General features: G+C 40.9%; 1 protein-coding gene across 3 annotated transcripts in view; it reads left to right on the plus strand.

The window, feature by feature from the left end:
* arhgef19 (Rho guanine nucleotide exchange factor (GEF) 19) overlaps positions 1–27,469 on the plus strand; it is a 144,038-nt gene that overhangs the window by 106,763 nt on the left and 9,806 nt on the right. For all 3 annotated transcript variants that reach the window (XM_051931308.1, XM_051931307.1, XM_028807835.2), the window contains 7 exons: positions 2,908–3,303; positions 10,979–11,108; positions 15,784–15,863; positions 19,733–19,983; positions 23,909–24,069; positions 24,668–24,820; positions 25,265–25,394. In XM_051931308.1, the coding sequence (XP_051787268.1) occupies positions 2,908–3,303; positions 10,979–11,108; positions 15,784–15,863; positions 19,733–19,983; positions 23,909–24,069; positions 24,668–24,820; positions 25,265–25,394 (1,301 nt within the window). The remainder of the gene's footprint in view (positions 1–2,907; positions 3,304–10,978; positions 11,109–15,783; positions 15,864–19,732; positions 19,984–23,908; positions 24,070–24,667; positions 24,821–25,264; positions 25,395–27,469) is intronic.

Consider the following 27,469-nt stretch of genomic DNA (forward strand, 5'->3'; position numbering starts at 1 on the left):
CATGCATGACAATATATTTATATTGTGGTCAGGTGGAGGTATTACAAAACAAAATGATTTTTGGGACGCCAACCAGTACTTCCTTTTTCTTCATTGCCAGCCAAAATAAATTGAACGTAAAATGAAAATAAAATGCACGGCTTTGTGCTGCTCCCCAGACTGGGGTTTCTCATATATTTTTGCTCTGTCTTAGAAATGGGACAGAGCTCCCTTCTGCGGCTGGCTCTGACCTTGAAAGACAACTCTTCTTGGGATGCCTGTCCTTTATGGCAGTCGGATGGGGTGGGACGGGGCTAGGTGCTCTTATTGAGCGGATTCGCAACACCGTGAGGGAGGAAAACTAAAAGGACAAAGTTGGTGATAACCCACCCTCTTGTTTCAGTGGGTTATTACCAAACCCGTGGAGGAGCTCCTTGATGCGCATACGTGATTATACACATATGTGAATATATACGGGGCTGGGAAAAAGTAGGTTTACAGTTGTTTGTATGGAGAAAGACATTCAGGTTATGATTATTACAATAGTGTTATTAACTTTATTTAGTCAAAAGAATGTCACAATGGCACATGCACTTGGGTACAATCTCATAAGTGCTCAAATAGTCCTCAATATTTACACATTCTGGTAGTCTACCTGCCACACAGAAGCACACATTAATAATAATAAGAAGAAGACAAATAATACAAATAAATAATACAATAATTAATAAACTAATAATACAAGACTAAACTCTGTGTTTCACATACCCAAAAACTGTAAACCTACTTTTGCCCACCCCGTATATAAACACACCTATCTATCTATCTATCTATCTATCTATCTATCTATCTATCTATCTATCTATCTATCTATCTATCTATCTATCTATCTATCTATCTATCTATCTATCTATCTATCTATCTATCTATCTATTATATAGTGCCTTTCATATCTATCTATCTATCTATCTATCTATCTATCTATCTATCTATCTATCTATCTATCTATCTATTATATAGTGCCTTTCATATCTATCTATCTATCTATCTATCTATCTATCTATCTATCTATCTATCTATCTATCTATCTATCTATCTATCTATCTTATAGTGACTTTCATATCTATCTATCTATCTATCTATCTATCTATCTATCTATCTATCTATCTATCTATCTATCTATCTATCTATCTATCTATCTATCTTATAGTGACTTTCATATCTATCTATCTATCTATCTATCTATCTATCTATCTATCTATCTATCTATCTATCTATCTATCTATCTATCTATTATATAGTGACTTTCATATCTATCTATCTATCTATCTATCTATCTATCTATCTATCTATCTATCTATCTATCTATCTATCTATCTATCTATCTATCTATCTATCTATTATATAGTGACTTTCATATCTATCTATCTATCTATCTATCTATCTATCTATCTATCTATCTATCTATCTATCTATCTATCTATCTATCTATCTATCTATCTATCTATCTATCTATCTATCTATACACTACTACAGATTTTATTTTATTCACCTCAATAATTATTTGAAAACAAAACCACAGTTGCTCAAATTGCAGTCTCAATGATTTTTTCACAATAAAGAAGCATATATCTAAAATGTAAAATAAAAGATTTTATTAAAATCAAAAACTAACCACCAGATTACTTCTGAGCCACTTCTGTCATATCTTTTGCCCTTGTATTAGATTAATGCACATGCGTGGGTCTCCATTGAGGCCACTAGGGGGTGATGGCACCAAGCAAGACTGAGCACCAGTGATCAGCTTTATAAACCGGAGATGCCAGCTGTGATTTGTTTTCAGCAGGTTTCAGTTGATCTTTCACTCCTCTTTAATGCCCTGTCTGGGTGGATTGGATTTTGTTTCTCCTCCGGGATCCCCAGAAATCTGACATGCGTACATTTCGTCTGTCCTGTTTAGGATCAGAGGGCCATTGTCCGGTTCGATTTACAGAAGGGGAAGTCTCTTTGCCAACTCCCCCTGTGTATCTTGTTTCCTTTTTGGTGGGGGTTTCTGGTAATGGTCTTCTGGTCTCTTCATGAAGGCATCTTGAGTTCTCATTCCCTTCTTGCTGGTTTCCATTGTGTTTCCAGTATGTGTTGCCTGAGGAGGCATAGCAGACTGTCAATACACAGTGTATGTGTTGAAACACAGCCACGTACTTACAGAGCAACATATACAGAAACATGTGAAGTGATATAAGGACAGAGTAACACACATGAGAGCATGTGTGCGGTACATGTGCAAACACACACAAACACACACACAAACACGCACACACACACACCCGCGCTCACGCTCACATATACTGTTAGTCTGACCGACATTTGCTGTCACGCTTAGATGTTAGTAACATATGTACACACATACAGGTGATTACATGTGGCCACATGTTTACAAACATTCAAACACATATAAAGAGATTTTTTTTCAATGTAATATGCTTTCGTTGAGTACTCTTTAGTGAATTGCAACAAGTTTACAAGTATAACATAAATGACATTACATGCATACATAAAACATAAGTGAAACTCTGTTGATTAAGACAACAATTACAGTATAACAAATCTGTTCACATTAAAATTGTGAAAAAGACAAGTTGACAAGAGAAGAAAACAAAAACTCCAGTTGACTTCAGTCATGTTCTTGGAGAAAATAAGCCTTTGGGGGTCCGCAGTGGGTTATATCAGACACAGGCACAGCTCTGGTGACCTAGGGCCCCTTCTGGCCATTTTAAAGCATTAGCATTATATATGTCGGTCCATTTAATAGCCAACATTTTCTCACATGTATCTTATATATTTGCAGTTCTTGAATTTGCACATACACTGTGGCTCATGCCCCCCATCACCCCAACTCTCTGACACCATGTAACCGTTGTGTTGCAGGCCGGAAGATGCGCGTCTACTCCCCGGAGAGCCTGAGCGACGAGTCGTTGAGCAGCCCCAGCCTGGAGTGCGAGTACCTCTTTCCAACAAGTGCCTTTGAAGATGAACTGAAGGGCATTCCTCCTCCTTTGCCCAGCTCAAGTGGGCCAACAGAGAGCGCAGTGAGTCCCCCAGCTGACCCATCAGACTGTTTTGAGGACATGGTGGTGGCAGAGGCAGCCGGACAGGCTGCTCGCCCTGGGGATCAGGAGCGCCGGCGCTTCTCTGCCTCTGAGCTCATCAGCCGCCTGCAGCTCTCACAGAGGAAGAGCTCTTTTACACTCAAGCTGGGCAAGTCACTCTCTGCTAGGGTCACGCCAAAAGAGAAAGGAGGATCTCGCAGTCTTAGCCCTGAAGGTAAGAGTCGACACACACAATTCAGATTTTTGATGGAAATGTTACTTGCAGGAAATCGAGTCAAAGTTTTTCTGGCACAGGTGAGCAAACAGTTCAGAGCCATTGTTTGCTGAAGCCTATCTGAGCAAAACCAGGGGTAAGGCAGGGACCATCCCTGGAAATGACAAGTCTGATTGATAAAGTACATGCTTCTGGCCAGTAGTCATTTGTTAACATTCAGTGTGTCAGGAGGGTACTTCACAGTTGTACTCTGATGACAATACTGGCCGATATTCAAGCACACGTGTACGTCCTTCAATGAAGTGTGTCAAAAGAGGACTCTCCACCTCTCACCAACTTCAATCATTCTTTGAACATTGCTGATGACGACCTTTGGATGCTTTGACCTCCACTAGGGGGGGCTGCAGCACTGTCACCTCCCCTATTACAATATAATAGATAGATAGATAGATAGATAGATAGATAGATAGATAGATAGATAGATAGATAGATAGATAGATACGTAAGGCACTATATAATAGATAGATAGATAGAAGATAGATAGATAGATAGATAGATAGATAGATAGATAGATAGATAGATAGATAGATAGATAGATAGATAGATAGATAGATACGTAAGGCACTATATAATAGATAGATAGATAGATAGATAGATAGATAGATAGATAGATAGATAGATAGATAGATAGATAGATAGATAGATAGATAGATAGATAGATAGATAGATAGATAGATAGATATTTTCATTTGCAGGTGTAGAGAGTACATTGACATTATTGCTTGTATGTTTAACCAACATTCTCCACATGGCATGGAGGTTCAAGTTTCTTTTTTGTCTGCAGGTTTAAGATTGTGATCACCCAGATTGTCATCGTAATTGGCAGAGTGTAGAGAAAGTTTACATTTTCTAGGGTCGGGTAAAGTAAAAGGAAAGACACTAACAATTAATCCTCTTCTGAAGTCATATTTGAGCCTATTTTTCTTGCAAAGCCAGTAATGGAAACTGTATGATTTACATCACCATAACATGTTTTTAAAATTCATTTTCAGGGACATCCCCTATGTTGAATGTTGAGTCTCTTGGAGGGGGTGTGCAGAGTTATTTATGGCATCCCAGGCCCCTTGCCAGTGGGTTGTAGAGTGCAGTTTGACAGCGTGTCATGGCCCAGCTTGTAGTTGCTGCTGACAATGAAGGTGATGTGATGGCAGAGGTCTCCGAGCTCACAGGGTGCCCAGTCCTGTCCATCCATATCAACCTCCTCCAAACGCTGCCGGTAGAGAACTGTGGATTGACTCATGCAGAAGCCCTCTTTCCTTAGAGTATTTTCAAAGCTCTCCTGAGGACAGGATGAGCAGTGAATAGGAAGTAGTGAATAGACCACCGCTCCTGGGCTAATGGGAATACGTAAGCATGTATGACGTACCCATAAAACGGAATTCACAACTGCATTAGGACTTGAAACTGAACCTCAGAATATTATTTTCTGTGTCTACACAGGGAATGCATGTGTCCTATTAGAACTGCAGCCATACTGCCACCAATATATCCTTTCTCAGTAATCACAGCAGGGCTTTAACACAAAGAAATACGGTGCTTGCTGCAGGACGCTCAGATTCTCTGTGAATATCCTCAGTCATCTGGGGTGGTAGAAGATAAAGAATTCAGTTATTCTGGTCACCTAAACATCACATTCTCTTTTAAAAAATGTTTTGCTGCTTATCTAAGTGTCTTCCTCAGTACTCGGTGCAAATGGTTTTTCCTCAAGTTTTCAATGATTAAAATGAGAATGATTAATCATTCTTGCAATATTAAAATGAAAGTGAAACCGAAAACAAACATCAGAATTCGGCATACCAAAAGTAATGGTTTAGATAAGAGTAAAAATTGTAAACTGAAAATAATTAGAACAACAGTAAAATTCTCATTTATTGCCAAGAATTTGTAACTCTGGACACCAGATGGAAGCACACAATCAAACAAATAATTTGTTAGAAATCCACAATCTCGGACACAGTGTTATCCATAATGTCGACCTTTAATTGGCACACTGATGATACTAATCATCACATGCGACTTTTGTGACCAGGACCCTTAAAAAAGAAAATGTCGTTGATTAACAAAAAAAACCACAAAAAGTAAAATTGAATGATAGAAATGAGTTCTCAGCTCAATAAAACCTTTCATTGAAACAGCAAGACATGAGCGTGCAAAATAAACTAAAAGCTGAACGGTTACAAATTGGTTCATGTCATCAGGCTTTGTAATTCTGATCTTTGGTTAGTGACCCCCTGGTAAAAAGTTTTACTGCAAGCCCCCTTCTCCCCAAACTCTCTTTGCTTTTCCTGATCCGATACTTCACCAATTGTTTCAGTTCAGACTCGCCATCCATTTTGCATTTTACAGCAGCCCCAGTGACGTGCACTGAGGTTCATGGCTCGTGAGGCACTGGGTCCTTCAGAGTCAGATTTACAAATATATGAACCCAAAACAGTAGCTTATTGACTGTTCAGTTGGCAGCCAGCATGCACATTAGTTATGTTTCACATCTCATCAGCATTCTTTACACACACATAGATAAGGTTCATATTTGGCTAAGAAAGAATGTTACATTTATAGCGGCGGGAAGGAGCGAAGAGAGCGCATTTGCTCCTCACCCTCCATGTGTTCTAAACTTGCCGTTGCAATTCCACAATTCATACTCATTCACTACAAATGAAAGTATAGAGTGATATACAAAAAAAAAAGAAAAATGGATTTCAATTTGACCTTAAGTGAAATATTTAGTTTTTTTTTTTTTAAAGCTTTTGATTTTGATGCTTTAATCAATTTTAGTAGAGACTGATCAACAAAAGGATAACAAGAAAAACAAAAGAATATTTTATTCAAGGTCAAAATTTAGTTTTTAAATATTAGTCTGATCACATATTTTATAAAATTGAAAATCTTTTAATGTCTTACCTTTATTTGTAAATGAAGTACATGCGCCTATCCTTCTCCACGAAAATCTCTGTCAATTTCTTGTAAAGTATTCCGTATTTTCCTTTAGTTTTAAAAATCTTAACCTTCTATTTTGGCAGTCAGTCGGAACAAAAAATTAAACTAAATGGGCCGCTGCAGTGCACTTTACTTTCTGATATCGCTAACTTATTGGTGTCTCTGCGTAGAAGAACAGCAGCAACGAGCACCTGTTGGGTTCACATGCGCCCCCTTCAGAGCGGCACAGTATACTGTCTGCCTCACCTGGTGCCTTTTCACTGAGGTTTTATGTCTGATCAGCAAGACTGAATACGTCACACACATTCATTAAAGATATTAGCCAGACTCTGGAAGGTCAGGGTGTATAATAAAAGTGTATGCAAACATTATATTGGTGACAAACAGAGAGACAGCAACAATTGCAGGCATCAACCCCGTATGTAAAGGAGAGCGCAGTACGAGGTGAGGTGAGGATCGTCGCTGTTGCACCTCGCGTTTCTCCCCTGTATTTGAACAGGAAATGTGTAAATTAAGTGATTTTGACTATAAAAATGATCAAAGTGATTGGAATCATACAGAAAATCAATTTATAGCACAGACCAGTGGATACATTTATTTTGTTATCATTATGTTATGTGCCTCACTGGCCTCCTCTGAGCAGCACCCTTTGCCAGTTCAGAACCTTAGAGCGGAGTGGTCCATGGAGCATTTGGTGGTCTGTCACCATGTGCTGGGTAGTCCCCGTGCTGATCTAGTCATTCTTAAAAGGAATCTCTTGCTGATAAAACAACATAAAGTGACTCCAAGTCCCCGACCAAGGTGGGCCCTGCCTGACTTTCTTGACGACAATAACATCTTCCATACTTCCATATCTACTCCAGTCCTGTATAGCTGTAGTGGTTGCTCCTTCTCTTTCTCTCTTTAGACATTTCTCCAAACTCACTCCCATTCAACTTAATTCATTCTCTATATGGGACTCGTTTTTAAAACCTACCTTGACATTTACCTTACCAGCCAACCCCTGGCAACAGCACCCCTTTAATTCCCCCTTCAAGGTTTTATTATGGTAAAGGCCTGGAGTTCAACATCCAAGTCTTGTTAGGCTTACATTTCAGTCTTGTAATGCACACCTTCCCTCCATAGTCAAACACCTTGTAGTGGTCTGGAGCCGCTCACATTCACATCGCAGTTTCCACCTTGTTCTATTCCAAAAGAATTATTGATCAGTCTTGTAGACTCAGATAGCATCTCTACAATTTATAAAAATATTTTAAAGTCTTTTCCTTTCAAAGACCCCAAAGTACATTGCGGAAAGGATCTGTCACTCAATATTTCATAAAAGGAGTGGAGGGCAGCTATGCACAGAATACATTAGTGCTCCATATCTGCAAAGTATTCAGTCACTCAACTTAAAATTTTTTATTGAACGCATTTATGTAATTTAAAATTGTACAAACTGTTTCCCGGGCAAGATTCAACCTACGAACGTTGCAATCGAGCTCCATCCTCATTGGGCCACATTTTCTGTACCTGCACCAAATTAACAACAATTAGGGCCAAATCTTCACATGCCTATCAGACAGCCTTGGGGTCACAATCCCTCCTAATCCACTAACAGCTGTGTTTGGTGGGCTCCCAGATGGGCTTGAAGTGGAGAAGGACAAGCAAGCTGTAATGGCCTTTACTTCACTATCAGCACGTAGACTTATCTTGCTCAACGGGAAGAATCCTAACTCACCTCTCATAAGTCAGTTCTTATCTCTTTGAAATTGGAAAATAATCAAATTGTCACTTAGAGGATCTGTACAAAACTTTTTAAAAATCTGTCAGGATGTAATTAATAGCATTTTAGAATAAGTTTTTATATTGGAGGAAAAGGATACTCTTCTTTTCTTCCTTCTTTTTATAGAGTAGCATTGGTTGCTGGTTCCTCTCGCTTTCTCTTGGGTGGGGGTTGAATTTTGCTTTGATTTGTTAAATTTGACTTGACTGTCTGGAATTTTATCTATTTCTAATTAAAATCAATAAAAATATATGTAAATAAAAGATTCACACTGTCGTAGAGATGGTGATTTGCTTATTTGTTTGTTAGGGACCCCAGGAATGCACCCAGCCTTGGGCCGCAACACTCACCAACAGAGACATGCAATAACAGTATATAAAATAATAATCTGGTCAGGTCAGGTCAGGTTGGGGAGCATGCACTGGGACAGTGCATTGCTGCACCCACTACATGATGAAGCAGCTCGGGATCTTGGCTGGCAACCCCCCAGGCAGACACGCGGTCCTGTCCCACCCTCCAGAAATAACCCTCTATCTGCCACAGCCAGGTGTTACGTTGGCATCCCCTTGGCCTGGTCCAGCCACTTAGGTCCTTAGCAAAGAGGGTCCTGTGAGCCGGATCACCCTCTGGGAATCGCGTCACATGGTGGTGGTACGGTAACTAACACTCTATCACAATGCAGGTAATGTGTCTCATTCGGGACTCCATGAGCAACTGCTCATTCAACACAAAGTCAAACCAGGGGTACCCAAGGATTCTCGGAAGAGACACGGTACTGAAGGAGTCCAGTCTCCGTCTCAGGTCACAGGATAGCGTCCATGTCTCACAACCATATAGCAAAACAGGAAGCACCAGGACTCTAAAGACTTGGAACTTCGTCCTTTTGCATAGATATTTGGGGTGCTACACATCCCTTTCCAGCGACATCATGACCCCCCCCCCCCCCCCCATGCTCTCCCAATCCATCTACTGACTTCATAGGAAGACATGAATGTCACTGCCGTGGTAAGTAAACCTCTCGACGAGGTCGACGCACTCTCTGCAGACAGACACACTGCTGATGGCTGTGCCTAAGAATGTCATTAAAGGTCTGGATCTTGGTTTTTATCAGGACACTCACAATATAATAATGCTGTATATTAAATGAAACAAAATATATGCAACAAATAAATAGATAGCCCTCCCTTTCCCCCACGACAATGTGTTGATAACAAATAACACAACGATAAACATTTAACAGTAAACGCTAAGAACCAAGTCCACAAACAGTCCAAAACCAGCAGAAACAGATGTTGTGGAATGAAAAAACCAAATGGCGATCCTGTGAACAGCTTGCAGTAAGAAATGTATAAGCAGGCCTAGCAGTATTCCTGATGGTGCGAGGGGTGGTGAGATTTGGGAGCGATCTCTCTGACAATGGCGATGGTAAACCCGACACACTACTCACACGACAGGCAGGCACATGACAGTCCATACATCCATACAGGCGTTGATCCAAGAAAAAGTGACACTGCAAGGCAGATGATGAAGATGGCAAAACAGATGCGTGAACACACACACAAAACAACAGACTTTTTCTCTCTTTAGCCGGCTTCCTATTAAAGTTCCCGCCAGCCTTTCTCTGTCCCTAGCAGGCTCTGTGCCCCATACAGTCAGCCTACACCCTCAGGGCAGCTGGGAAAGCTGGAGTCCTTTAATTCATAGCTCTACTGTAACCTGATAGGCAAGAGACTCAAACAGGGACAACTGTGTGACACCCAGACTTGAGAGAAGGCACCAGGTGAGAGGTGAAGAGCTGTAGGTAACATCAACACCAAGGAATCAGCATGGCAGCTCATGGAGTAGCAGTACAAGAATCAGCTTACACCACAGAAAAAGATGGAGGAGCAGCACAAGTCTGTCAGAGTTCTGTTTGTGTTGGGTATTCTGCTGTCTCTCACAGGGCGCCTAAACTAAGAAAGTGATTTCCATCCAATAAACCTTCCTGTTCGGGCCTACTAACCCACTCTTTGAGTCTGTGGGCCAATTCATCTTCCTTGCACCTTGAGTCATTACAGTATTTTCCACAAATGTACCAGCAGAAAAAAGAAGTGGTAATTTACAGTTGTATGTGGCTGTTGGCCATAGGTGGTCCTCCATGTCTTTGACTATGACAGAGTGATCTTTGGTTCCAAACACTGCCTTAGACCAGTAATCCTCCTATCAGTGCGGCATGACTTAAGATACCCTCTTGCCTATTTGCTAAATAGGATTCTTGTCAGCCCCTTCTGCGGTTTGACCACCTCACCTAGTGACTTTTCAGCAGCGTTCTACCACCAGCATTTAAGATAAAGCAGTGGATTATTGGTTCATCATGAAGAAAAACTCTGACAGACCCTTCCGTTTCTTATAGAAACCTTGACAACCTTTAAGAAGAATCTGGGTGAGATGTTGGGACAGCTTAGCTACTAGCTAAACAAACGGGCTTGACAGACTGAATGGTCTTCTCTCGTTTGTCAAATTTCTTTTGTTTCTACTGGTGGGCTGACAGGTTTAACGTTGCGCATTTCCTCTCCCTTTGTTGAGTCTGGCAAACCCAGCATGTTGACTCTGGACTCGCCTGCTTGTGCCCGCTGAGCTCCTTCTCTTTTTGACATTTTCTTTGACTCTGCCCTGATCATTCTTTTATTAATTCCTTCCTTCCTTTTTTAGACACATACTGCCATTGTCTGTATTGGTGAAGCCCAGCTGCCACTCCCTTGGCACACTCTTGATAGTTCTTAGGGGTTAAAGGGAGACGAAGCCAATAAAATGCAATGAAATTTATTAAAAATTAAATGTGGGTCTGCTGACAAAAACATCTGAAATGCCTGCTCATCATTCATCACTAGGGCGATAGTAATAATCATTGTCTGTCATCGCCTCTCCCCTCAGGCAGACACAGCGGCAGAGATCGCAGTTCAGCGGGATCTGCCGACAGCGCGCCTCAGAGTCCTGTGGGCCCAGGACCGGTGCCCCCTGGTGAGCACTCTGCATCACTGCATAAAGGACCATCACGACAAAGGTAAGCCATGTGGAGGAAGGGTGCACACAGCAACTAAATCTATATTGCCAAATATGAATAAGCAAAATATGTGTAATATCACAATGACACACACACAGAGTAAGGGGTAGACATCTACACATTAGCTTGGTGTAGCCATGTATATTTCAGAGCCAAAACATTGTGATCACCTGCCTAATATGCTGTTGTTCCTCGTCCTGCTGAGGCATGGACTTTATAAGACTTCTGAAGAGGTGGTATGTGGCACAAGTATGTCAGCATGCAAATCGTCTAATTCCTGTAGACTGCGAGGTGGAGTCAGCACAGATGGGACCTGCTGTTCCAACACATTCCACAGATGTTTGATTGGAAATTTGACAGACAGAGCAACATTGTGAACTCTTCATGATGTTCCTCAAACAGTTTGTGTAGACTTGTAGAGTGCATTATACTGATGAAAGATGCTATTTCCATCGGAGGAATGTCATTGTCATGACGGGACATATCTGGACTGCCATGATATCTAGGTAGGTGTTACACATCAAATTAATATTGACATGAATGCCCAGACCCAGGATTACCCAACAAAACACCACATCCTGCATCTTTTGCCCCACAGAGCATCCTGGTACCATCTCTTCCTCAGGTAAGCAAGGTATGCATACTCAGGTATCCACATGATGCAACAGAAAACAGGTTTCATTGGGCTAGGCAGTCTTCTTCCACTGACCCAACATCTAGTTCTAATGCTTGTGTGCACATTGGAGACACTGTCCATGATGGACAGGAGTCAACATGGGCACTTTGACTATCCTGTGCCTACTTAGTCCCATATGCAGCAGAGTTTGATGCACTTTGCTGTGACACATTACTCTAATAACTATCATTAAACTTTGTACCACGATAGCTGGTTGGTACCAGATGGGATAGCCTTCATTGATCTCTCGCATCGTCCAACATTAGTTTGTGGTTTTTCCCTCCTCAGACCACTATTAGCAAATACTCACTGTGACCAACAGTCTTGCCATTTTGGAAATCTCCTAATCCATTCTTCTGGCCATAATGATTTGGGCCTTATCAACATTACTTTACACCTGCCTATATCTTCTGCATTCAACATGTCCAATACCAGCGCCTAATGTCAGCTTACCATCTAACATATCCCTGACCTTGACATGTGCCATTGGTACGAGACAGTTAGGGTCATTCACTTCATATGCTAGTGGCCATCATGTTTTGGCTCATCAATGTATCCTTATGTTGTTCCATTTCTAAGACCAGCAAGCTGTCATCCATCAGTCCACCTTTTATCAAAAAGTATCCATCTTTCTGAACCCATTTAATTCAAATTAAGGGTTGGGGGAAATTAGACTGCATCCTGGGAGCACTGCGTGCAAGGAAGGGTCTAACCTTGGATGACATGCCAGTCAATCACAGGGCACACTCAGTCAGGTCCAGCAACATAATCAGTGGTGTCATAATTATTTGGGGACATTGCATAATAATTCTGATACAATGTTTGCATGAATTAATTTAGTTTTATTTGTGTCTTGAATTTTTCACTTTGTTTTTGTGTCATCCTTAAACTCTACAGCCCCTTTTTAACTTGTCGTATACATAGTATGGAGAAAGTACAGGAATCGTAAAAAGATTCGACCTCGAGATTTTGATGAATCTTGATGGTTTAGACCTTACTGAGTCTGAAGATACCATTTTTGAAATTTTGTCTGTCTGTATGTAAACATGATAACGCTTTGACCTCTTTGCACATCTGCTTTATATCAAAAATAAGGACTCCTATCAAATTCTGGGCCACTTCCGACAACCGGAAGAGGTACTTTAAGTGAATACTTTCGCGAATTTTCAAGTAAACTGTGGTTATAATTACAGATAGATGATTCAAATGTTGTAGAAATATTAATAATGATAAAATGCAGACAGATAAGAAATTTGAGAAAAATGACTCAACTGGAAGTAATATTTTATTTAAACAACAATCCAAATTTTTTGTACAGTAATCCCTCGCTATATCGCGCTTCGCCTTTCGCGGCTTCACTCCATCGCGGATTTTATATGTAAGCATATTTAAATATATATCGCGGATTTTTCGCTGCTTCGCGGGTTTCTGCGGACAATGGGTCTTTTAATTTCTGGTACATGCTTCCTCAGTTGGTTTGCCTAGTTGATTTCATACAAGGGACGCTATTGGCAGATGGCTGAGAAGCTACCCAGCTTACTTTTCTCTCTCTCTTGCACTGACTTTCTCTGATCCTGACGTAGGGGGATTGAGCAGGGGGGCTGTTCGCACACCTAGACGATACGGACGCTCGTCTAAAAATGCTGAAAGATTATCTTCACGTTGGCTACCTTCTGTGCAGCTGCTTCCTGAAACGACATGCTGCACGGTGCTTCGCATACTTAAAAGCTCGAAGGGCACGTATTGATTTTTGATTGAAAAACAAACTCTGTCTCGCTCTCTCTCTGTCTCTCTCTCTTTGTCTGCTCCTGACGGAGGGGGTGTGAGCTGCCGCCTTCAACAGCTTTGTGCCGCGGTGCTTCGCATACTTAAAAGCCAAACAGCCCTATTGATTTGTTTGCTAGAGATTGTTTTCTCTATCTATGTGACAGTCTCTGCTCCTGACACGCACTCCTTTGAAGAGGAAGATATGTTTGCATTCTTTTAATTGTGAGACAGAACTGGCATCTCTGTCTTGTCATGGAGCACAGTTTAAACTTTTGAAAAAGAGACAAATGTTTGTTTGCAGTGTTTGAATAACGTTCCTGTCTCTCTACAACCTCCTGTGTTTCTGCGCAAATCTGTGACCCAAGCATGACAATATAAAAATAACCATATAAACATATGGTTTCTACTTTGCGGATTTTCTTATTTCGCGGGTGGCTCTGGAACGCAACCCCCGCGATGGAGGAGGGATTACTGTATCATGGAAATATAAACGTGTACACGATATTAAAAACTATATTCAACATAACTCATATTCTTTCAATAACTATTATTCATTTTATTCTAATTTAAACATCATGAGTTTACCAATAATGTACAAACATTGAACATGACATCTTCTTATATAATACGCTACCGTGGCTGTCCGTTTGTCTGTCCAGGATTTTAAATCACTTGTAGCTCACAAACCTTTTGAACTATTGACCTGAAATTTGGTACACGTATACTACGTGACATCTACTATCCGCATTTGGGGTGATGATTGACCTCCAAGGTTATTCCTCTTTTCATTTCTATTTTATTTTATTGTAGAATCAATTCTCGGCAGCGTGCAGCAAGGCAGCTGTTCAGTGCAGGCATACGGGCACCATTCTCATCCCTACCATCTTCGCCGTCACTTCCCCTACCTCTTCATATCTTAAGTCATTCTTGAGGCAGATTGAAGATTTAAGTGCCAGCTGAAGTGAAAAATTAAAGAAAACGTACTAAGTAATTGCAACACAAGCACTGACTTAATCAGTTTTCACGCGAAGAAGAGAAGCAGCGGGCCGCTAGGGTGGAGTAAAGAAGTGCTGCTCAGGAAGCAGCAAGCGCATCAACCTCTGAGCAAACTGAGCAAACGAATGGTAAACACACAGAGAAAGAGGATGAGAGCTAGGAATGTCAAGTCAAGTGTATTCACTGCATGTTATCGTGTGTGCAGTGCACCCTTACTGGTGTAAATATAAAGATGTAGTGGGAAAATAAGCTGCTATGTCCCCATCGTGTTCTTGGTAATACATTTATTTATTTATTTTTTTATTTCCACCATCATTATCATAATTAAATGTAGCTTAATGCAGCTTTATTGCAACAAATATTATATAATACTAACACTCTTTCTATGTTTTTAGGTGACTATAACTCTTTTTACTTTGCACGTAATCGAGGTAATGCATATGTAGTCATGAAAAAATTCCACCACCATTTTTGACCTCCCTAAGTACGAAAATTTCATTTTAATATAAAGTTTGATTATAAATAGAGATAAATGATTGTGTATTGATATTATCAATTAGTTATAATGAGAAATAAAGAGGTATGATATTTGGGAAATATTGCACAACTGAAAGTGGTTCTGATGACCTTTTCCTCTATCTCAATATATGAGAAAGTCGAGGGGAGCGCACTTCTGATTTTTATTAAAGATAACAAACATTTGGTGACTCCCAGACAACAATTAAACCTTTCCTCTGTGCAACTTCTGTGCGAGACGCTCCAGTTGGAAAAACTGTCCTGGCATCCCATCAGTTCCCTAAACCCTCTCCCACTCTCCTCAGTGGTCTCAGAATGACTTTGGCTAGATTATCATTTGAGCAATAAGTCCTGTTGTCCTTTACTAGATGGCACTTGGAATGCTTTCCAGGCATGAGTGAAGGTTTCTAATTTGAAGTGTGGCTCCTTTCCCAGACCTGACATCTTTTGTCTCCTTGGCAAACAGGCAACCTGTCAAATTACGTTTAGCTTCCTCTCTCATTATGAAATGTATTAATTTTCGCTCATTTCTCAGCATCTGATCCTCCAGCTTCCATGACGTGGTCATCACTGAAGCCTGTGGAGTGGCCACAAAATGCAATCAAGTCACCATAAATCCCAACAGATAAGAAAGAAACTGAGAGTAAAGCAGAGACTGGTGGCAGGTGGAACATTAACATTATGCTAGCCAAGGTTTATATTTTCCTTTTTCTCATTTAGGAAGGACTCAATGGAAGAGACCACCTGCGCTCCTATTTGTCCTGGCTACACGAAGCGACTCTCAAGATTTCTGCCTAATTGTATGTACCGCTAGTCTTGCTTTTCCTGATGGCTTTTTTCTTGCTTTTATTTCAGCCATAGCCATATGTTAAGCCTGAACGGTCTGATTTAGAACAGAATCCACCTTGTACTCATTCGGCGTTTAGCTCCCTGGTTCTGTACGGACAAAATCTGCAGTCCCTTTAAACTGTGTTATGAAACCTGTAGACTGCTCACTCTTTTAGGACTAATGAGATTTTTATTGCACTTCATTGTGGGGCGCCATTGAATAGCCCCAATCATACCCCTTTTCCCTTGTTTTCACTCGTGATACTGCCACAAACCAGCCACTTGTGAAATTCTCCTCTTTTATTTTTATGTCAATATCTCCCACACTGTGGACTCAAGAGGCTTTTGGCTGATAGTGGTCTTCAAGCCACATCAAAGCCTACTTCCATGAAAGGTTAGGAATCACTTTTGGCTTCAGGAAAGTCCTAAAAAAAACTCTAGCCAAGCTAATCTATAGTGGCCCCTAGTGGCTACTAAAAGAACTACACTCCTGTCTTTAAACAGCTTTATAAAAGGCCACATCTCTGGAGCCCAGAATGGGACAAGGGGGCTCCTGGCTGTCATTCTTTGCCCTTTGTGCTTCTTGTAAAGCTTCTCTTTTGTGCCAGTGCCCTCAGAGAACTGGCATCCAGGGCACAACCCCCTGATGGCTCCTATCTTTCTACAGTAGTGTGCACTGGTTAACAATGGAGCGTTGTCTAATTGTCTAAGATCTGTGCCATCTTAGAAATATTTGTGCCCCGGAAATCTCTTTCCAACTAGCATTTTAATTATTTCTAAACAATGTTAAGATACACGGTTAAAAAATAAACATTAAGGGGCATATCTAAGCGTGTATGTGAGAGAGTAAAGCAGCCAGTTTGTTTAGTAGAGCAGCTCAGCATATGGAATAGAAACTGGAAGAGCAACATTAGCAACACACATGGCATATAAATGTTATTTTAACAAAAAAAAGGGTCTTAAATGAAGTTTGACAAAAAATGATATATAGTTACAAATATATGTATAAATATACAGTATATGTGTGATACAGCATCTGCCAATTAATACAAAAAGTGCATGAATGGGGCTCGTCAGGTGTGCACACTTTTGCATCCCCTTACAGATGTCAGCATCTAAGGCTCTTAGGGAAAGCCTTTTTACCAAACTGCTATAAGATTGCGTTTATCAGATCTCAGGCAAACAGTCTTTGCGCTTGAAAGTTTGAAAGGGAAAGAAAACCACCACAGTCTTGAGACAAGTGTCACACCTCCTCATGTTATGTGCGTCCTCCAGCCTGTCACCCTGACCAGGCCACTTTCTTCATTCCTTTCACCACAGCAACCAACATACGTTGATTGGCTGATTGGATTATTTAGGTAAATTTGAAATCAAGAAGTGTGAAGAACAAGATTGTCTCTGTAATATGACAGACATGTGCTACATGTGCAAACTAACTGATCAGTGTGTCCGCTGTCCTGGTGTTCATTCATGATTAGGACTCTGAGTAGATGGCTTTAGAATCACATTCACCAAAGAAAAAAATACTGAGGGGATTTTTCTCATAGTTATGACTTATTATCTAATAATTACGAGATAAGATCTTATAATTACAAGGCAAAATATTACAATTATCTATATATATAATTCACTAAGCCGCCAGCGAGCAAGACACCCATGGAGCACGCAGGACGGAGCCATGCCCACCAACTCTAAGACCATTGGATACGACGACAACTCACAGAGCCACACCCACCAACTCGGACGCAGCAACTCACAAAACACAGCGTCATTGGATATGACGACAACTCGCAGAGCCACGCCCACCAACTCGGACGCAGCAACTCACAAAACAGGGCGTCTCTGCTACACTCCACATGCACCTCTGAGCCACGTTGACTTTTCATTATTCTTTTCGGTTATGACGCACGACCGCGTCCACCATCGCAAACTGTTTTACACACCATAGTCTTAGAGTTGGTGGGCGGGTCTCCATGAGTTGCTCTTGCGAGCGGGCACATGACCAGGCAGTGTGTATGCTTCGAAAATGAGGGTGGACGCGGCAGGACCATCTAAGAAGAAGCATGTTTGTCGCAGATGTGAATTGCCGTATGCGGCGTGTAAAACAGTTTGCGAGAGGTATCCCATGGTCTTAGAGTTGGTGGGCGGGTCTGTGTGAGTTGCTCTTGTGACCGGGCAAATGACCAGGCAGTGTGTATGCTTCGATGTGAATCGCTGTATGCAGCGTGTAAAACAGTTTGCGAGGGGTATCCCATGGTCTTACAGATGGTGGGCGGGTCTCTGTGAGTTGCTCTTGTGAGCGGGCACATGACCAGGCAGTGTGTATGCTTCAAGTGTGAGGGTGGATGCGACAGGACCATCTAAGAAAAATCATGTTTGTAGCGGAAGTGAATCGCTGTATGCAGCGTGTAAAACAGTTTGTTTGTTGCGGATGTGAATCGCTGAATGAGCGTGTGATGGCGGTCCTCCAATTGTCAGTCACAGACAATTGTATGTTGCCTTCTCCAGAGTTCCATCTTTTCATTCACCTACAGTCGTATCCTCAAACCCCCCCCCATTTGGACAACTGTGTCTTTCAGGAAGTGTTCACCCATCAATACATAATTATGCGGCGTTGGCTAGTGATTTTATATTTCATAATACCGAGATCTTACAATTACAAGATAGTCTCACAATTATGAGATCTTATCTTGGTATTATGCAATATTAAGTCATAATTACAAGATCCTTATCTATAATTATGAAATACTAAGTCATGATTATGAGATCCTTATCTTATAATTCAAGTTATCTTGACATCTAAATATAAGATCTTTATCTTATAATTATGAGATACTAAGTCAGAATTACAAGATTTTAAGTCATATTTATGAAATCCTCATCTCATAATTTGAGATTCTAAATCATAATTACCAGATCTTTATCTCAGAATAATTAGATATTATGTCATAATTACAAGATCCTTATCCATAATTATGAGATGCTAACTCATAATTATGAGATCCTTATCTTATAATTATGAGATACTAAGTCAGAATTATGAAATCCTTATCTCATAATAATGAGATGCTAAGTTGTAATTATGAGATCTTAAGTCAAAATTATGAGATCCTTATCATATAATTATGAGATCTTATCATTTAAAATATTAGATCTTTATCTTATAATTTAGTGATTTTAAGTCATATTTTTGAGATCCTTATCTTATAATTACGAGATCTTATTATCTAAATATGAGATCTTTATCTTATAATTATGAGATCTTAAGTCATATTTATGAGATCCTTATCTCATAATTTGAGATTCTAAGTCATAATTACAAGATCTTTATCTCATAATAATTAGATACTAAGTTCATAATTACAAGATCTTTATCTCATAATAATTAGATACTAAGTCATAATTACAAGATCCTTATCCATAATTATGAGCTGCTAAGTCATATTTTTGAGATCCTTATCTTATAATTACGAGATCTTATAATCTAAATATGAGTTTGTTATCTTATAACTATTAGATACTAATTATGAGACCTTGTCCCATAGTTATGAGATAAAAAGTAATAATTACGAGATCATTATCTCCTAATTATGAGCTCTTATCTTCTAATTACGAGATCTTTATCACATAATTGTGAGATACTAAGTCCTAATTATGAGATGCTAGGTCATAATAACAGGAAGCCCCCTCCCCAGTATTTTTCCTTGATGAATGTAATGTGCTTTTGTACTAAAGTATGATATATTTTTTTGGCTGTAGTAATCTTCATTTTCCTTGCTATCACTAGTTGGACATCTGATTTTTCAACTTTAACAGACTGCCCCCTCTTTGAATCCCATAGCAATCTTGTATCAGGAGTACAGCGACGTGGCCATCAATCGGGAGATTCAGAGGCAGCAGTGGGCAGATGCCATTAATGAGGAGGACGAGGATGGCGTTGCACCAGCCAGCTGTAATATCTCCCCGACAAACTCTTTCCGCTCGCAGCGTTCCTCGAGGGGATCAGCCTTTTCACTGTGGCAAGACATTCCAGATGTGCGGTCCAGCGGCCTACTGGATACTTTCAGCAACCAGGAGCGAAAGCTGCAGGAGGTCAGGTTTGCAGACCGCTCTGTTCAGCCTCTTTCTATATCTCACTTTCACTCATGATGGGGTGGACTGTTGGCGGCCATTGAATTGTATTCCTAGCTGTGTTTTGTGATGGTGCCAATTTGGTTTAAGTGAGAGTCAGGAGGACTGATGACTGGATGGACTAATGGCCACCATTAAAATTCATTTGCAGAAGCACAGGCTGATGGTGATATTTCCAATTCAACATGATACTAATTGTTTGGCTTAACTTATTGTTGAATGGACTGAAGGTGGCCATTTACTTCCATTCATAGTGGAATGAAATCAGTCTTGTCCTTATTTCAGCTTCTCCTATTTAGAGGTCGTCACAGCAGATCATCCGACCCCATCTTTCTTGGTCTTTCTCATCATTTTCTGCCACACCGACTGCCTTCATGTCCTGCCTCACCACATCCATAAACCTCCTTTTTGGCCTTTCTCTTTTCTTCTTGCCTGGTGGTTCCACCTCAACAGTCTTTTCCCAATGTACCCCATCATCTCTCCTCTGCATGCGCCCAAACCTTCTCAATCTCGCCTCTCCCATTTGGTCACCAAACTGTCGTACCTGTGTTGTCCCCCCTAATATACTCATTCCTAATCCTGCCTACCCTCGTTACTCTGAGTGAAAATCGCAGCATCTTCAGCTCTGCCACTTCCTACTCTGCCTCCTGTCTTTACTTCAGTGCCACCATCTCCAAGACACACGTCATAGCTGGCCTCGCTACTATTTTATGGACCTTCCTTTTCACTTTTCTATCACAAATCACTTCTGCCACTCTTCTGCACCCAGTTCTCTCTGCCTGCACTCTCTGAATGACATAATGGAGGCCAATTGGTTTCATTTATACTCAAAGCACTGAGGACTGACAATCACGTTTTATTTATTGACCTACTGTATGTGTCCCAATGGCAAAGTTTAATTTCTGCTTATCAAAGCAGGGACTGATGGAAACCTCTAAGTTTCGTTCAGAGTTTTGATTACTAATGGGGACCATTTGGTCCCATTAATAGCAGAACTGACTAAAGGGGACTATTAATTATATTTGATAGAATAATTGCATGGACTCTTGGAGACTATTTCATTTCATTTCATTTATATTAAGCTGAACCCGTGGTGATCATTACATCTGGTGCACTGTACCAGCTAATGATTTCTGTCCACTTGCATAGCTACAAGGGTCGGACCAAACTTAATGAGCAATCATTTTTTAAAAATTGGGAATTCTGATGCTTGATAAAACAAGCATGACATCTTACTGTACACACCTTCATTTATTTTTCTTCACAATCATAATTTCTTTGGACAAACATTTTATTTCATTGCTCTGGTTGTTTGAAGCCACTTTTATGGAAGACGTCTGTTCCAGCCACCCAGAGACACTGATGCCCAGCTTGTTGGGTTGCCTCTGGGCTCTTGTTGTGTTGGCTTCACATCTGGTCCTTTATGATTCCAAAAAGATGGTAAATAGAGGAAGTCAGACTTTGATTGTAAAGAAGGTGGAGGAGAACTTCCCATCCCATTCTCTCATTTTCTTCCAGAGTGGGGTCGAGTGCTGTCATGCTGTAAGATGGCTTTCTTTCCAGGGCGTTTATCACCCAATGCATGCCAGGGCTTCTTTAATGTTTAGACATAGTGAGAAGTCAACCAAAATGACACTTTTTATTGGCTAAATGAACAGATTACAATATGCAGACTTTCGAGGCAACTCATCTTGCCTGAAGAAGGGGCCTGAGTTGCCTCAAAAGCCTGCATATTGTAATCTTTCTCTTTAGCCAATAAAAGGTGTCATTTTATTTGACTTCTCACTACATCCATAATGGCTAACACGCTACAGCACACTAGTACTACATGTTTAGATATAAAAAGCCTCATTTATGGTTTCTCCATTCTCCAGAAATTAGAAATCAGAAATCAGAACACAAACTTCTGCAACCCAAAAGGAGGAACTCATAACATTTGCAGCTGATTGCACTGTTTTTGGCTTTTTATTTTTTTTTCTTGGCGAATTCAGATGATGCCATCAAATGCTCTGACATTTTGTCTCAGGTTCGAAATAGATAGATAGATAGATAGATAGATAGATAGATAGATAGATAGATAGATAGATAGATAGATAGATAGATAGATAGATAGATAGATAGATAGATAGATAGATAGATAGATAGATAGATAGATAGATACTTTATTAATCCCCAAGGGGAAATTCACATACTCCGGCAGCAGCATATTGATAATAACAATATTAATAAAAGAGCAATAAAAACGCAGTGCAAGTTAAAAAGTGCAAGGTGGAGAGTGCGAGGCAGGTATAACATATAAATGTTAACGTTTACCCCCCCCGGGTGGAATTGAAGAGTCGCATAGTGTGGGGGAGGAATGATCTCCTCAGTCTGTCAGTGGAGCAGGACAGTGACAGCAGTCTGTCGCTGAAGCTGCTCCTCTGTCTGGAGATGATACTGTTCAGTGAATGCAATGGATTCTCCATGATTGACAGGAGTCTGCTCAGCGCCCTTCGCTCCGCCACAGATGTCAGACTGTCCAGCTCCTTGCCTAAAATAGAGCCTGCCTTCCTCACCAGTTTGTTCAGGTGTGAGGCGTCCCTCTTCTTTATGCTGCCTCCCCAGCACACCACCGCATAGAAGAGGGCGCTCGCCACAACCGTCTGAGAGAACATCTGCAGCATCTTATTGCAGATGTTGAAGGATGCCAGCCTTCTAAGGAAGTATAGTCGGCTCTGTCCTTTCTTACACAGAGCATCAGTATTGGCAGTCCAGTCCAATTTATCATCCAGCTGCACTCCCAGGTATTTATAGGTCTGCACCCTCTGCACACAGTCACCTCTGATGATCACAGGGTCCATGAGGGACCTGGTCCTCCTAAAATCCACCACCAGCTCCTCTGTTTTGCTGGTGTTCAGTTGTAGGTGGTTTGAGTCGCACCATTTAACAAAGTCATTGATTAGGTTCCTATGGTGAATGGTGAAACCCATTTTATCTAGCACTATACTGGCCAGAGTGGTGGCTCTGAGGCTGGGAATCTGTGTTGTGCTGTGTAGGCCCTCCACCCTGCAGGGAAAAAAACCTGGGGGTTGGTGACAGAATTGGCACTGCAGCCACCATAAAATACCTCACACTGGTTCCAGTCCATCTGAACTAGTGTGGTGTCACCCATTGCATGGCTGCACTTAGGTCCTAATCTGGGATCCTGAGTTGGTTTGTTACATGGTGGGTTCGGCAATGTGCTGTATCAGCGCGGCCTCCTAACCTCTTCCTCCTCCTCCTATACTGGGCAAAAAGTCTTTTCCTTCATTTTGATATTGCTCAAGCAATTATGGCGAGATGATTTTATGCTCAGTCAGTAAACGTGGGACCAAGCGAGCATCTGTTGTATCTATTGAGTGCATCAACTCTTTTTTGTCTTCTGTAGTCTTTTTGATGGCAACCACTATGTGGCCAGTTTTGGATGTTGGTGTTACCATGTTTCAAATTCTTCATCCACATCCTCACAGCATAACGTCACAGAAGCCACCGTTGAATAATGGTTACAGGAGCTTCCTCTTAAACAAAAAATTAAATCACAGCACACTGATGGCACGACACATTATCGACGGCCATTTTGATTAACACCTGTGTGGTCATGTGAGTTAGCCTAATGACATCATTAAGGACTCAAGGACGTAACAAGATACGGCGCTACCTGACAAAACAAAATTTGTTCTTCTACTGCTGAAGGTATAGGCGTAATGTGACTTTGCTCATTAGTTTTGGAACGGCCCTACTGTTAAACTTGATAACGTCGATAACAGCATGAAGCTGAGTGCACCAGTAGGTTCTGAGACTCGTAGTCTATTTTTGTCATCTTTCATGGAGCCCTGTTGACGCCGCCTTTGTTTGTTTGCATCCTCAGGCCAAATTTGAGCTGGTAACATCTGAGGCCTCCTATATCCGCAGTCTCTCCATCGCAGTGGACCACTTCATGTGCTCAAGAGAGCTGAGCGACTGCCTGGGGGCCCAGGAGAGGCAATGGCTTTTTTCTAAGCTCCCCGACGTCAAGGATGTCAGTGAAAGGTGGGGTACAAGTTTAAAGGGATTTAGAGGAAGGCCCTATTCGCAGATATTCATACAATATTTCTCTTTTATACCCTGACATTGAACTTCAATTGAGAATTACATTTTCTTCTGCCTGTACAGTTTTTGGATAATAGGCAACCATCTGTGACCAATGAGAACTTGTGTCCACCCAATGAGAAGTTATTTTCCATTAAAATTCCATATTTTTGATACTATTTGTCCAGGTCATGCTATCCAGAAACTGGAATTTGAAGATATGGAGGGGTTGCTCAATGAGAGAAACTCACATAACAGGGCAAAACCAGAAATTGTGTAGTCTAGAACTAGAAACTCTAAACAAATTTCAAGGAATGCTCAATCCAGGAATGATTTTTGTGTCTGTACTTACAGTACCTTGTATTGTTTGTAGTGTTGGTCAAGAACAACTTTACAATCTCCATGTTTTCACGGAGAACTAAGATCACAATTTTCCTAATACAATCGTCTTTGTTGGAGACCTAGTCTGAACAATAGCAATGGCATATAAAACAAAATGGTGTTTGTTGTCTTGGCATCATTAGTGTCTGATTATTGCCAACCTTTGTGTCTCCTGAAGGTTTCTTTCGGATCTAGAAGAAAGACTTGAGGAAGACATCTTACGCTTTGATGTGTCTGACATCGTTCTAGCACACTGCCCTGCCTTTCGGAAAGTCTACCTGCCCTACGTGACAAACCAGGCCTACCAGGAGCAGACATACCAGAGACTGCTGTAAGGACGCACCCTTCATGCTACTTTTGGGGTACAACTGAGTTGGCATGGCTGACGTCTTGCTTTGAGCTTACAGTTGAAGTCTTGTTTTGCTTGGCATGACTGTCTGCCAGATTTAGGGCCTCTACTGCTTCCTCAAAGTTCATTGCAACAATTGGTGTGAAGGTTTCATGTTTTCTACACATCTATGTGAATTTTCCCTCACATCCTAAAGATGGGAAAATTAGATTAATTGGTAACTTTTAAATTTGCCTGGTGTTATATGTGGATGGTGATGCACTGACATCAAAACCAGACTTGCTGCTTTCTAGGGGAAGAAATCAGGTTCAGAAAATGGATGAGTCGAGGACAAATAATCCTCCTCATTTGAATTGAGTATTTGATAATACCGTACATCCATTCATTGAATGTTTGACCATTCGTTTTGCTTATTTTATTACTTAGTCTGGAAAATCCACGCTTTCCTGCGATTCTCGCTCGACTAGAAGAGGACCCAGTCTGCCAGCGATTGCCTCTCACCTCCTTCCTCATTCTTCCATTCCAGAGGATCACCAGGCTCAAAATGTTGGTTGAGGTAGGTCAATAAATGGGGCCTGCTGCGATTTTACTCTTAGAGATACTGGACACAGGGGATTAGGAGCCAGAAAGAAAATGAAACAGGGGTACAGGGTGAACAGTGATGTGGCTGTGGAAAGCATGGATTGTGATGAATTAGGTAGGTGCTGCCAGCAAGGCAGGAAATTGAAACATAAATAGAGGAAACAATGTATGAATCAGGGAGGAGACATGCTGCAAGTGTCAAATAATACAAGGCTTCAAGACCCAACATGGTTCTGACTTACCTGTTTGCTGCTGAAGGGATTGCAGTACAATTAGAAGTTTCTGCTATGCACTGATAAGGATTCCGATTCTGGAGTCATTTCTGGAGGGCCCTGAATTATCACATCAGACGCAGCACCATATCCATAAGATTGGGCAGCTAAAAGAATACAAAGACATTAAAAAATCAAAACAGCTACCCTCTTAGGGCTCAAGACAAGTGTATTTGCAGTCACGAGGAGTAATAAGCTTACCTACCTCAGTAAAAACTTACTATAACTTATTATTATCATTATCCACCTAAATAAAAAGACAAATGTATGTACTGTATATATGTGTGGTTGTCCAGTTGCCATATTCTCTGTCATTCCAACAGATGGCGCATCACAAACATTTCTAGTAATAAAATGTATTGCATTTGTCATTCCAACAGTTGGGGCATCACAAGCATTAACACTGTTTTTGCAAATCCCATATCAAATGGCATGTAACAGAGACATACCTGTATGCATTGCATTTGTCATTCCAATAGATGGCATATCATAAACATGTGTAGTAATGTGTTTTATTACTACAAATTTGTGATGCATCATCTGTTGGGATGACAAATGCAATGTATTTTTTACTACATGCATTACAAAATACATTCCAATAGATGGTGTACTACAAACTTTAAAGTAGAGGTTTCCATTGATTTCTAAGATTTCTAATCATCTTATACTTTATAATATAATATAATATAATATAATATAATATAATATAATATAATATAATATAATATAATATAATATAATATGGGCGGCACGGTGGCGCAGTGGGTAGCGCTGCTGCCTCGCAGTTGGGAGACCTGGGGACCCGGGTTCGCTTCCCGGGTCCTCCCTGCATGGAGTTTGCATGTTCTCCCCGTGTCTGCGTGGGTTTCCTCCGGGCGCTCCGGTTTCCTCTCACAGTCCAAAGACATGCAGGTTAGGTGGATTGGCGATTCTAAATTGGCCCTAGTGTGTGCTTGGTGTGTGGGTGTGTTTGTGTGTGTCCTGTGGTGGGTTGGCACCCTGCCCGGGATTGGTTCCTGCCTTGTGCCCTGTGTTGGCTGGGATTGGCTCCAGCAGACCCCCGTGACCCTGTGTTCGGATTCAGCGGGTTGGAAAATGGATGGATGGATGGATGGATGGATAATATAATCAGTGGTAGCTCTGCTGTATCAGAGTAAATAGACCAGGACTTTTATCCCAGGTACTCCTTGTGTGGAATTTGCATGTTCTGCTCATGTCTTGCAAGGGTTTCCTCCAGGTGATCTTGTTTCCTCCAACCTTCCAAAGACACACAGGTTAGGTGAATTGCCAATGCTAAATTCGTGTGTGTGTGCACATGTATGGTCACTCTGTAATGGATAGGCACCCTGTCCAAGATTTCTTCCTGACCTGTGCCCAATGCTAGCTGGATTAGGCTCCAGAGTGACCCTGGTCTGGATTAAGCGGGTTAGAAAATGACAGAACATAATATTGTATGGTACATAGAGTTAATATTATACACTGTACAGCCACAATCTTACTTGCATGTGCTAATCAACATACAGCATGTTACCACTCTCCAGCACCATGATTAGTGAATATTACTGCCCTATCCCAAAACTTTTGCCTTAATTTATCTATAATATAATATAATATAATATAATATAATATAATATAATATAATATAATATAATATAATATAATATAATATAATATAGTGATGGCTCTGAGGCTAAGAATTTGCATTAATATCTGGGAGGCTGCCGGGTTGAGAACTGCAGTGTCTCTGACTGCAAGGTCCTACAATGGATAGTACACA

Source organism: Erpetoichthys calabaricus, chromosome 8, assembly GCF_900747795.2.
Source record: "Erpetoichthys calabaricus chromosome 8, fErpCal1.3, whole genome shotgun sequence".
NCBI lineage: Eukaryota > Metazoa > Chordata > Cladistia > Polypteriformes > Polypteridae > Erpetoichthys > Erpetoichthys calabaricus.